At 47.8% G+C, this 13087-nt stretch overlaps 1 protein-coding gene across 1 annotated transcript in view; it reads left to right on the plus strand.

Annotated features, from left to right (window-relative positions):
* Positions 1-10213, plus strand: part of LOC103595494 (death-associated protein kinase 2) — a 65513-nt gene extending 55300 nt beyond the window's left edge. The window contains exon 2 of the mRNA XM_008578912.1: positions 9988-10213. Coding sequence (XP_008577134.1) covers positions 9988-10213 — 226 coding nt within the window. The remainder of the gene's footprint in view (positions 1-9987) is intronic.
* The last annotated feature ends 2874 nt before the right edge of the window (positions 10214-13087 follow it).

Genomic DNA, 13087 nt, shown 5'->3' on the forward strand with positions numbered 1-13087 from the left:
TTTTTTCTTTCTTTCCTCTTTTCAAAAATAATGAACATGCTTCTTTTGTCATAAAAAATACGTGACTGTTCTCTTTTTTAGGCAAGTCTGCCAGTGAAGTGCTCCTGCTGCACTGAGGGCTGGCTGAAGGTGATAGATCCTTCCCCACACTTCCTGCTTCTTTAGTGTAGGTCACCATTTCTACAAATACTGGCTGAATTCCTGTTTTGTACCCTGTGCTGAGCTGGGCCCTGTGAGAGTTCTAAAGATGATAGTTCTTACTCTCCAGGCTCTTACAGTCCGAGTGGTAGTTGAGGGCTGAGGTGAATGCCCAGGTCATTTGTTATAGAAGAACTTTTGTGTTGTTTGGGGTGTTCAGCATTTTGCTAGACATGAAGATGGTACAGGGACATCTTGCTGAGAGTGCCCAGGATCTGCTTTCCTTGCCTGAAGCCCTGATCCCCCCACTGTCTTTGGAAATTTAGTTGGCTAACACGTGACTTATAAATTTAAGTAGCCTGAACCCATGGCTGGGCCCTATGCAGTAGGAGACCCAGAAACCACACTTTGTGTTTCTGGAATGTGTTTCATACTGCTATATACATGTGATATTTTAACCTGCATCAGAGAACACTAATAGGGTGAGCTGGGATGGGGGTGGGGACATGAAAGAGATATCCTTGGTTCAACCTTTCATTATTATCTTATGAAGCTGAGGCCCCAAGAGAGAAGGGGGCTTGGGTGTTGGTGGTGGAGCCAGGACAGCTAAACCAGTGCTCTTCCCACAGCAAGTGGTCTTCCCCATTCACAGCCCTGAGTGTTTGGGAGAGGCAATTTTGGGCATTATCAAGTAATGGTGAGGAAGCAAGTTTGGATAAAAAACTTACAGAACTTCTGAGAAACAGAGACCATCCACCCTAGGTGGCTAAGAATCCAGTATATCAATGAAGAAGTTGCAACAAGAATCCCTTGGGCATTAAGATCCAGGTGTACAGAAGAAAACAGACAAGAAGGGCTGGCCCGGTGGCGCACTCGGTAGAGTGCGGCGGCGCTCCCGCCAAGGGTTCGGATCCCATGTAGAGACCGGTCCGCTCACTGGCTGAGCGCGGTGCAGGCGCGACACCGAGGGGTGTGATCCCGTTACCGGGCACAAAAAAAGACAAAAAAGGAAAAAAAAAAAAAAAAAGAGAGGGGGGGGGGGGGCGGGGGGCCCGCGGGGGAGGGGGGGGGCGGCGCTCCCGCCAAGGGTTCGGATCCCATGTAGAGACCGGTCCGCTCACTGGCTGAGCGCGGTGCAGGCGCGACAGCGAGGGTTGTGATCCCGTTACCGGTCACAAAAAAAGACAAAAAAGGAAAAAAAAAAAAAAAAAGAAAACAGACAAGAAATAATTGGTTATGATTTGTACACACATCTACATTCACACACACAGACATACATAGTCCTCTGCAAAGCTACCTATTTGGTGTGAATTTTAGGAAAGTGGAAAGACATTTCTGTTTCCAAGTCATTTCTCTATTTGCCCAATGTGTGCCTAAACTTGCCACCATTAAAGCCCCTTCTTGGTCAAAGGTGCTGTTAAAATGCATACATGTTACTTTGGAGGGAAGCTCAGGTTAACCCTTTGGAATCCTTTATCACCTTATGTGAATTATGAGACTGCCACAGGGGGATGTGGGCCTAGAAGAAGTGGAAAGTTCACAGGAGACACCCTGGGTACAGGAGAGATCTTTGCACTAGATGGGAGAGGTCCAGCAGGTTGGGAGGGATTCTAGAAGATGAACTGTTCATTTCACCATCTTATGAGGGATGACCCTGTACCCCCACAGTAACAGGAGAACCTCGACCATCTGGATTTTCCCATCTTTTCTCTGCAGTTCTTTTCTTGCTCTGTAGCATGAGCTCATGTTTAAGGTGTCATCCTTCGTGGTCCAGTTTCCAGGCCCTTGCCCGGGCTGTGGGCCTGGCTGACATTTCTAGGAGTGAGCAAGCTGACCTGTTCTGTTGACATTCTTTCATTTATCAAACATACATCTGATTGTCAGGAACTCAGGTGGTGGGAAGGGTGCCTGACCCAGCTGAACACAATTGGCCACTTGACCTCTTCCCTCCACCCCCATGAGGAGGAGAGGAAAGTGCTAATTCAGGCTCCTGGTGTATTTCCTTGAGAAAGTGGCCAGCTTACAGGGAGGAAGTAAGGTGGAGAGGTGGTGACTTGGGGCCTCCACAGAACGAACCATGTGTGTATCATTCCCTCCCTCTCCAGCTGTTGCAGATGTCTCTGTCATACCCATGCGTATTTCCTTTTCATTAGTGTTTGATCTCTGCAATAGACTTAAGCTGTTCAAGTTGTGGGGCTGTCTTGTTTATAGCACTTAGGACAATGATCAGTAAATGAGGGGTGGAGGAATAGATTAGTAAGTGGATAGAGGGGTGAATGGACAGTTAAGTGGATGGAGGGGTGGGCCGATGGTAGGTGAGTAGATGGGTGGGTGGGTGAGTGATGGGTGGGTGGTACCCTCTAAGCGCAACATGCCACAGTAACCTACATCATGTCAGTGTCTAGATCTAGACTCTAGACTACAAGAAATATCGGAGGACACTGAGCTGTATTTTCAGTGAAAACCTTTCTCTGTATAGCCAAGTCCAATTTAAATTGAACCTGATTTATTTCAGGTCTTGGACTTGTGGGCTCGTGCTCATTTGACAACAGCATCAAAACGTGCTTATTGCATTTAAAAATAGGTTCTGAAATGTAATCATACCTCAGCCCAACTTGGCTCTGCTGAACAATTCTTTCCTTTTTGTGCTTTAGGAGTTTTTTCTGACCCCCCCCAAAAAAAAGGGCATGGGGAAGGAAGTTAGTCTGTAGGGCCAGGGAATTAAACAAGCTAACCTGTGCAAGTAGCTGCCACAGGCCAGCACAGAGCGACCACCTGTGACTTTGTGGATAGGGGCCATTTATAGGTCAGGCTTCAGCTCCCTGGAGACTTCTGGTTCCTAATGCTTATTCTATATGTATTCCTTACTGTTGACCCCGAGTTTGGGTGGAGTAACTTCTGGAAAGACTAGATAATAACTTTGAGAAGCAGCATCATATTGTTTCTTCTCTGTTTTCCTTTACAGTTTGAAACTTCTTTGTGATCATCAAAGAGCATGTTTCTATGCCATAGAGCAGTACTTCTCAAACTATGATCCTGGAGCTTTTAGGGTTCCATGAAACCCCTTTAGGCATCATGGGGGTGGGGATGCTGAGTGGGTGGGTTCTGAGTGCCTCTCCCCAAAAAGAAGCACAGCTTTTTATCTGTTTTACATATTAGACTTCTGTGAAAGGTTTGAGAGAGGGTTCCACACCTCAAATAAATTTAAAAGCCATTGTCAAGAGACTAGAAAGTCAGTGGGATCATGGTCAGGGAGGAGAAACAGGCTTATGAGACCACGGGCTTGGCTCCCTGGCTGGGAGAAAAGTCCTGTTGAGTGGCCCTGGCCCTCTTCCATTGGCAGCTTCTGGACCGATGTTTCTGTTGCCCCAGATTCTGCATAGCTGCATGCTAGCTTTGCTTTGCTCCAGCGTGCTTCTATTGTCTTCCTGCCTAGTTCCCAACCTGCTGCCCACCCGGCTTTTGGTAAATTTTTGCTCCTTACCCTCATTTCTTTGGGCTGGAATCCCGACCTGCTTCCTGTTGTGACTTCTGATAATGTGTTTCTTCACTGTGTATTTGTTTCCCGGATATCTGGTTCCTGCTTGCCCTGACCTCAGATAACTGCGTCTCATAGTGTTTTCTGCCTTCCTACATCCTGACACCAGCTGGGGACCCTGCTTTTCAGCTGCCATGGTTCTCCCCAGCACTATCTATTTTTAAGCTGGGTGGTGTTCATTGGGTCCAAATCAGGTTCAAGAGTATGCTGGGACTGGAAAATGGAGACCAGCATCTGATGTGGTGATCCAATGGAGGGAAAGAAATAATAATTCACATTCATGTTAAAAGCATGGTTTACATGATGCTTTCACAGTACTTGTCTCTTTCATTCTCATTATAATCTGGTGAGACTGAGACATTCTTAATAATGTGTTACACACAGAAACTGAAGCTCAGGGTTATATAATGTGCTAAAGGCAGCAGAGCTGGAAATAGAACCTGGATCTTTTGACTCTAAAGTCTGAACTTGGATAAAGAAGATCAGAAGCAGATTGGTTGGTAAGGCAGTGGGAGAAAGTATCTTGTTCAAGGGGCTGGCCTGTGGCTCACTCGGGAGAGTGCGGTTCTGATAACACCAAGGCCACAGGTTCAGATCCCATATAGGGATGGCCGGTTTGCTCACTGGGTGAGCGTGGTGCTGACAACACCAAGTCAAGGGATAAGATCCCCTTACCGGTCATCTTTAAAAAAAAAAAAAAAAAGGATCTTGTTCATGATTTGGAATTGGGGAGCTGGCTGGCTGGAGGATGGCTGTGTTGGGAAGAGGTGGGAGATAGGGGTAGGGACAACCACAAAGACTTCACAGTCGAGCCTGGCCAGGCAGAAGAGTGGGAGTGGGCTCAGTGACACCATCCCCAAACAGGCTGTTGCCTGGGATCTGGGTGTGGACCCTCTGGGATCAGGCTAATCTGGTTCCTGTGGACTATACATTTGAGCTGCTCCTGCCTTTGAGACATACTGGCTGAAAGTGTAATTAGCTGCACCTGGGGTGGTCTTGATGGGAAATTTCTAAGCATCATCCCTGCCTTGTGGCCCCCAAAACTTGCAGGGTAATTCCAAGAGGAATCAGGGCTCACTGTTCTCCAGGGTGGGAAGAGGAACTGGAGGGACTGTGGTGGGGAAGCAGCAGGAGGAACCGGTCTCCACATCCCTCTGCCTTGGAACACTTCCCATTAGATACCTCTCACCTCACATGGCATCTTGTCCCTAGGTTGGGTCCCTGCATTCTGTGCAGCATTGCTTTATCCCCACCTTGATAAACTGGTGACTTTGGGCACGTCACTCTATTCATGGTCACTTTAGAGATGACTGAGGAAGGGAATGAGTCAGACCCACTCTATTCATAGGCCTTACTACCCCTTTAGCAGCTGGCTCCTGGTAGTTGACAGAGCAAGTCTGGCTGGCCATGGCCACCCATGGAGGGTGGGGGAGGGGCAGTGGGAGTGGTCCACCTTGATGCAGGCCATGAGGAGTGCATTGTCTTTTGAGAACTTAAAACCAATGATAACATTGAGTAAAAGTCAGTCTGCCTTTTATTATTACCATGGGCCAGCAATTCTAAAAAAGGCCAGTGATAAAATACTCCTCCCTTTGGGGATGGGTACCTTTTCTCGCTACTTGGCACACCACTGCTGGTTGGTTACCTTGCGAGTCTCACCAGAGTTGGAGTCAGGAGGCATAGGTACAACTACCTGGTCCAACCTCTAAGCCACTTAACTTCTCTAGGCGTCAGTCTTCTATCTGTAAAATGGAATTAAGAATGATACCCGCAAATGTTAAGAATAAATATAAAATTAGCTTGTAAAGAGAAAAGCCAGATGTAAATGTTGTAAAGTCCACATTGCTATGCAAAATCTATCCCATGTTGTGACATTTAGGTCATACCTGGGTTATTCCCCCTTGGCAATGAAATTTGGGGGGTGAATTGAGCCAGGCTCTTCCATGAAGCATAAGAGCTAGGGTTGGAGACATTTCTGAGCACCCAGAAGCTGTTCTAGGTGTACTCCTTTTCATGTGATTGCTGGGCAGACGACAAGGAAGCCCTTGTGGGGTGCTACTCTGGGTCCTGCCAAGTTATAGAACAAGGCCCATCTGCCAGTGACACTGATCTCTACACAGCCCCACTGTCCTTCTGGGTGCTAAGTGAGTAAGGAGCTGAGCCCTCAGCCTGGGAAGAGGGGAGTGTTCCTGACATAATTGCAGGAGAATATACTGGCAAAAGAGGGGAAGGTAGTTTTTGTGTTTTGTGGGTTTACTGCCCTTCACTAAACCCTCCTATGTGACTTTAGCAGACCAGCCTCAGACACGGAGTCCCCATTCCCGCCCCGCCCCCCATGCCTCATGGCTTTCTGCAGTGCTAGATGGTAAAGTTGTGTGTCAGACATTATCTTATGACTTCCTGAACAACCCTGGGAGGTGGGCGGGGTAGGTTTTACTGTCCTCATTTGGCAAGGATGGAAAGAGTTAAACAGGCTGCCCAGGGTCATGGCCCGTTAGTGCTAGGGCTCTGACTAGACCCCAAGTCTCCTGACACCAGCCCAGAGACAGGAATTTGGAGAGAAGGGAAAGCCTTCATTTCCATTTAGGGTTGTCACAGGCTCTTTGGAGTTTTCTGACAGGAAGCTTTCTGAGGTGAGGCCTCAGGTGACAGTTGGAGAAATAGGAACTGGGAAGGTAGTTCCTTGGTTAAGTGCACTAAGCTTTGAGAGCAGGTCGGAACCAGGAGTCAGGCCTCCTGACTACCATCCCTTTGCTGCATTAGACCACTGAGCAGGTATTGACTGTTGCCACAGGGGAAATAGGAATATGTGGCTCTGCATATATGCCCATAAGTTTTGACTTAGGATTGACAACGACCTTCATTAGAGGTTAGATGATCCCTACTTCTCCCTCCCTGGATGAGGCCCTGGATGGCTCTGTCCTAACCTAGACAGGCCCTTGCCATCCACCCCTTCCCCTGAGACCTAGCTGGGCAGCTTCTGCACTGTGGGGCCTCAACTTCTGGCTGTGGAGCCTTCCTGGTGTGCAAGCAAGGGCCTGTCACCTTTATTGTCTTCCTGCTGGTGCCCTCTGCCAGGTGTAATAGAGCCACATCAGATTCTGCTCTTGTGCTTCTGCTGTGGGTACAGTGGCCAGGGGCTGCAAATTTTTACTCCTATTATCCCCAAAAGCCTAGGGTAATCTTGCCTTGATTTGCAAATTAATATCACAGCAATTAGGTTGTTGACCCCCTTGAGCAAAATCTGTGCTGGTGGGAGAGACAACCTCTCCCCTCTGATTCCCTTTCTCTTAATTGGTCAGATCAAACAACTAAGAGGAATTGTAATAGCGAAAAAGACGGAATAATATGAGTGGCAGTGGTATAGTTTCACCACCTGTGAAATGGAGGTAATCAGACAGCTGTTGTAAGTCCATGGTTCTCAGCCGTGGCTGCACGTCAGAGGCACCCAGGGGGCTTTAAAATATCCCCATCTTTAGGCTGCAGCCCAGACCCAGGAGATCAGAATCTCTGGGGGTAAGACCTAGACACCAGTAGTTTTAAAATTCCCCAGATGATTCCCACATGCAGCCAGGGTTGAGAACCACTGCTTTAGTCTTAAAAGAGTTGGCTAATTTCTTAGAGATATTCCCACATCTGGCTGTGCATTGGAATCATCAGGGGGGCTTTTCCCATTTGAATAAGTGACTTCTGTCTGTGGATGCCTCTCGCTTGGTCTTCCCATGAGTCATTTATTAGTGTTGCCTGTAGGCCAACATTACAGATATTTTTACAGTCTGCATAATTCTCTCGCAGGGAATCATGATTCCCATTTTACAGATGAGGAAACTGGTGCTCAGAGCCAGTAGTGACTTGCCCCAGGTGATAGCATAAGTCCCTGAGGCCAGGCCTGTCTGTCCTTGAAGCCTCTTGCAGCTCAAACCTTGTAGTCTGGGGACTGGGCCTAGTGGAGTGTGTTCACTCATCATCCTGCCCTGCAGGACGCGTGGAGGACTCCTGAGTGGACGGAGGTGCAGTGAGCAGTGTTGCCTGGTGTTTGGCTCTGTCTTAGTCACCCGCTCTCAAAATACCTCCTTTTGGAGGGAGGAATATGCCTGCATTTTAGGCCTGCCCTGGTCACCTCTCATTGCCACAGCTGCTGTCACAAAGAGAAAACTCAGGCAGGAAAAGCAAACACTCATTGGCTTTTTGAGTGTTTGAGGAATTTTCCAGGCATATGATAAAGAAAATGCCTGTTTCCCTCATAAGACAAAGAGGAAGCTATGTCAAGGTGACCTGGAATGTTTAGCTCTACTTTACCAGATCTCTTTTACCCCTCCACAAGTCCTAATATAGTCAATACAGTCTGGGACTGGGAATTGGGGGATTTGAGTGCCAAACCAAACCCCACGCTGCCACCTGCATGCTCTATAAGCTTAAACACATCGCTTAAAATCCTTAAGCTTTGCTTTCCTCTACTTTACCAAAAGTAGAAACTCAGTGCTGCTGTGAAAAGGCTGTGGGAACTCTAAAATGCCAGACCCTGCTAGCAGCCCCTTGAGGTGTCAGAGGGAGAGGAAGGAGCATGGCCGCTCTGACACTGAGACTCTCAGCCGCCTGGGACTGGAAGCTTTGTCAAGTGTTTGCTGGCACCCACTGAAGGACCCAATGTCCCCGAGGCCTGAAGTGGCTCCAAATGACCATCTGTGTTAGAGATCACACTGACTGTGTTCACTCTGGCTTTGGGAGGCCTGGCTTCATTCCACCTGTGTCAGCCCCTGGTGCGTGGACATCTCAGAGCCAATATGTGGGGCCTAAATAGCTGTAACTTTAGAAGTGGACAGTGTAATGTAAGTTTGGCTCCCCAGAGCCTTCCCTGCCCGGCTCAGCCCCCAAAGACCTCTCACACCCAAAAGCTCCATCTGTTCCTGTTGTCTGTGCCTTTGGTCCCTGGCACAGAGCAGATGCTCGGACAGTGTTGAATGAATGGGGAATGAAGGGATGGAGAGATACATGAATTTCTCTTTGGTGACATCCTAAAGTGGTTGCCATAGAATGCTACTTAAGTGTACTAAAGTGTCAGGTTGGCTGTGGCAGACAGTAGAGTGTGAGTTGGGTTGTGGCACAAGTCACAGTGCCTATATTCCTTGCTTTCTCAACGTGACTTTTTTGTTGTTGTTGTCCCTCAGCTTATTTGAAGACTGTCAAACTGAGGATTATTCTAATAATGGAATGGTCCAGATGCAATGCTATTTTCTGAGGTTGGGACAAATATCCAGAGCATTTCATTGTGTGTAACTTTTATCCCAGAGCTACTAGGAGAGTACATCCTGGAGTCTGGTGGCTCCTTATTAAGCTGAACCATAAAATTTTCTGAATTACCCAAGCAGTGGGTATTTTGAGTGGCAAGAAAACATGGGGCAGTGGTGGAAAATGCTGGAAGAGGAGTGGGAGGACCCCCAGAAGGGATGCCACTGGGAGATCTCCAGGAACTTAGACCTGCTCCTGCTGATTGTTTGAACTGAGATGGAGAAGCAGGAGATTGCTGCCCCTGCCTGTGGGGTGGGCTGCCCTTGGAGCATGCAGGGAAGCTGCCTGCTGCTCTGGCATGGACAGTCTTTCATGGTTGCTGTCTTGGTACCCGGAGTGAAAGATTTCCAGGCCCAGCCCTAGGTGCTAGTGCTTTAAGGGGACTAAGCAAGGTCTTAACTTTTATAACTGTTTTAGAGGCTTTGTGGACAGTGGATTGGGTGTCTGGCTTTGAGGTTTGGCTTTGCCTTTAACTCTGTGATGACCTCAGGTGAGTCACTTGACCTCTCCTTGTGCTTCAGTTTCCTAATTTTACAACTCTCTGGTCACACCAGCCCTCTCACTGTGATGATTTTCCACTATGATGTTTAACTTCGTTAGTCTGCCTTCACCCATCCCCCACCCAAACCAGGATCCTGACCAACCCAGTCTGCTTATGGACACTGTGATTTCATCTGGATACTAGACTTGGGTTCCAGCTGAGGCTTTACAATGCAGGGCCATGTCATTGTCATCAATTCAATAACCTTTCAGGCTGTCAGTATTCACCTCATCACACTGGGAATAACAATACTAACAATCATTCTAGGTAAAAGGTAAAGGATCCATATGAACAGAAGAAAAGCCCAGTACCTGCCCCATGTCAGTCACTGGTTGTCAGCCAGGTGGGCAGGCTAAAGTGGCATGATTTGTCCTGTCCTGGCAGAATGACTTTGAATTAGTGTGGCCTAGTAGCTAACAGTGGGATCACCTCCCTGATGGCTCCAGTGATGTCCTAATTGTGTGGGTTTGTGTCCCCACAGTGGCCAGTTTGCCATTGTAAAGAAGTGCCAGGAGAAGAGCACAGGGCTCGAGTACGCAGCCAAGTTCATCAAGAAACGGCAGAGCCGGGCCAGCCGGCGGGGCGTGTGCCGGGAGGAGATCGAGCGGGAGGTGAGCATCCTGCGGCAGGTGCTGCACCCCAACATCATCACGCTGCACGACGTCTACGAGAACCGCACTGACGTGGTGCTCATCCTCGAGCTGTGAGTGGGGTGCCCGGGACCCAATGGGGGGCAGCAGGGACAGGCAGGGCAGTGGAAGCTCCAGCCACTGGCCACAGGGGGCAGCAGCAAGCAGTCCTAAGCTCAGCCCCAAGGAGATTCATCAGTGGTGGGCAGTTTCCCTCTGCCTCACTTACCCCCATCCTCCTCCTGAAAGTGACCCAGAGGAGGGGCAAGTTTGCTGAGTAGCTGTGGCGGAGGGTGATGGTCAAGTCTGGCTTTCACTGGACCCTGGGGATCAAAGGGAAGAAATGACTGGTACTTGGGTCATTTCCTGGCTGGAGGGGCACATGGGAGGGTGAGAGGGGCCGAGGGTGGAGTGGGGAGCCAGAGAGGCTGTCAGGGAGGGATCTGTTCTATGAGGGGAAGAGCAGTCATCCTCCTGGCTCTGCGAAGCCTTTTCCCAACCCCTTTCTGGGGAAAATCCACTGCATTTGTGCTGTTTGACACCTTTATTATTATAATAATAGCTATTATTTAGACAGCCCTACTATAAGCAAAGCATTTGCTAGGTGCTTTATATTTGTCATCCTGTTCAGTCCTTACAGTGACTATGAGGGAAACATCTTACTAACACGGGTTATTTTGTATTCTCTATGCTAAGCACTTCTATTACCTAATTTAATCCTCATCACAATGGTATCATACAGAGACCTTCATTTTTCCCATTTTATAGACAAGAACACTGAAAGGCCAGGACACTCACAAGATTCTATAGCCAGAAAGTGGCAGGGCCAGGAGTTGAGTGCACACAGCTTGTGCAGGCAGCTATGAGCATGAGGCAGGACTGCCTTATTGTGTCCCAGCTGGGGAGGACATCACCATAATTGATGGAATTTGGGTAGGTGACACCAAGACTACAAGGGTTGGTTGGCCATCCTGATGTCTTCCTGGAGGTGTCTCTATAGAATGGTCAGGTCGGCTGTGGCAGACAGTAGAGTGTGAGTTGGGTTGTGGCACAAGTCACAGTGCCTATATCCAATCAAGCAGCAAGACCCTGTATTAAGAATGTTCTGAGCCTCATAAGCATGCATGCATCTACTAGTAGGCAGTGGAGTGGTGGCGTTTGTCTTAGCAGTCTCTGTCTTTGGGTAAATCACCTCACCTCTCTGAGCTTCAGATCTCATCTGTAAACCAGGCAGCCATCCATAACCCACCTACAGATTGGGTGGACCACCTGACATTTGAGATCATTCTAATTTGAGAACTATGCTCTGGTGTTGGCAGGATATAGATTTAAGTAGCAGATGGGCATTTGCATCAAATCTTGCATTTGATTCTTAAATTATCCATCTCAATATTTAAATTCATGGAATTGCCTGTGCTCTCCTCTTCTCCAGCTGCCAATGTCCTCCATGTTTCTCCCATAGGCCTCCCAGCCAGTTGGACTAGCTGGTGCACGTGCCTGCCTGACCCACTTAGAAGCCTGGTGGGATCCCCCAGGTGTGACCAGCTATGTGGACAGCCCAAGGTGTGTCATACACCAAGGCTAAGGGCCAGTGGTGGGCATCCTGATTGTCAGCAGAGAGGGACAAGCCCACCTTGCTAGGAAAGCATGGTCACTCCCTTAAAAGTTTATTATCAAGAGAAACTTTATGGGACTGAAATGAAATTACATTTATAATCCTACAACCCCAACACAGTTATTTGTGTTCTTCTGTGGTTCCTCCCAATTTTTATCTATTCGTATACAATCATTGTATTTGTACAATTTTCTACTCTTATTTTTTTTTCCCTGGTTAAGATAATTCCTTAAATAGCCTTTCATTCCTTACATAAGCTTTTCTCATTTAACTGGCTGTATTATGTTTCATTGAGTTGCATACCAGATTTCCCTATCAGTGGACATTTGGTTTTTATTTTCTAGCTTTTAATCATTACAAATTTTACTGATAAAACAACTTTCTTCCCATGATTTTCCCACTTTCTTTTGACTTAATTTTTTCAGCTAAATCCCCAGGAGTGGGATGACTAGGTCAAAGGCTGACATTTTTAGGGATCTTGATGTCCTCACTATCAAAAGATGGTGTTGGTTAACCAGTACCACCCACAACCTAAGAGTGTTCCTATTTGCCTGCAGCATTGCCATCCCTCGGTCATTTGTTTTAAACATGTTTTATTGTTTATTGATCTTTGTAGTTATAAATTGACACTTTGTTGTCATTTTAATTGGCATTTCTTTAATAGCTGGGGAAATTGCCTGCTTCTCCCTGTTTGTAGAACCCCAGGAGTTGGGGTATGGGATGCTTTTGAGATGTTCCTGTTTCTCCTAGCAGGTTTGTGGTTCTCTTGTGAGCTCAGTTGTCACACTGGTGTGCGCATGACTTACTTGGGCTGCTATGCTTGTTGAGTTCTGTCTACTCACAGTTTCTGTCTCCTCCTTCACTTCCAAGCTGTCTCATTACTCTCAGGTGCCTGTCTGTGGAGTGCTAAGGATTTATGACATTGGAAAAGACCCAAGCTTGCCAGGACTGTGGCTAAACCACATGTGGTCAGGGTTTAAGAGGGAGGACTTCCCAGGAGAGGACCTCGTGGGCTTTTGTGCTTGGACTTGGTGACTCCTGTTGAGCTGATCAGGAGTCATACCTGGTCCTCACTGTCCCTAATAGGTTAGTGGGTTTGCCCAGTAGTTGAACATGGGTCGTAGTGTCCACCTGCTCATTTGAAACCTGCTCAGTTGTAGGTTTTTTGAATGAGTCTACACTGATCCCTCTGCCCCTCTCAGCAACTATTGTCTAGTGCAGGGCTTCCCTCTGCTTTCTGCTAAAGTGACCAGTGCTAAGAGGACATACCCAGGCCTGATTTAAGTCCCTTTCAGCTGTTATTATCCCATTTGTGACCTCCTTAGATGCAGCTGCCT

This window comes from Galeopterus variegatus, unplaced genomic scaffold (genome assembly GCF_000696425.1).
Source record: "Galeopterus variegatus unplaced genomic scaffold, G_variegatus-3.0.2 Scaffold1780, whole genome shotgun sequence".
NCBI classification, from domain to species: domain Eukaryota; kingdom Metazoa; phylum Chordata; class Mammalia; order Dermoptera; family Cynocephalidae; genus Galeopterus; species Galeopterus variegatus.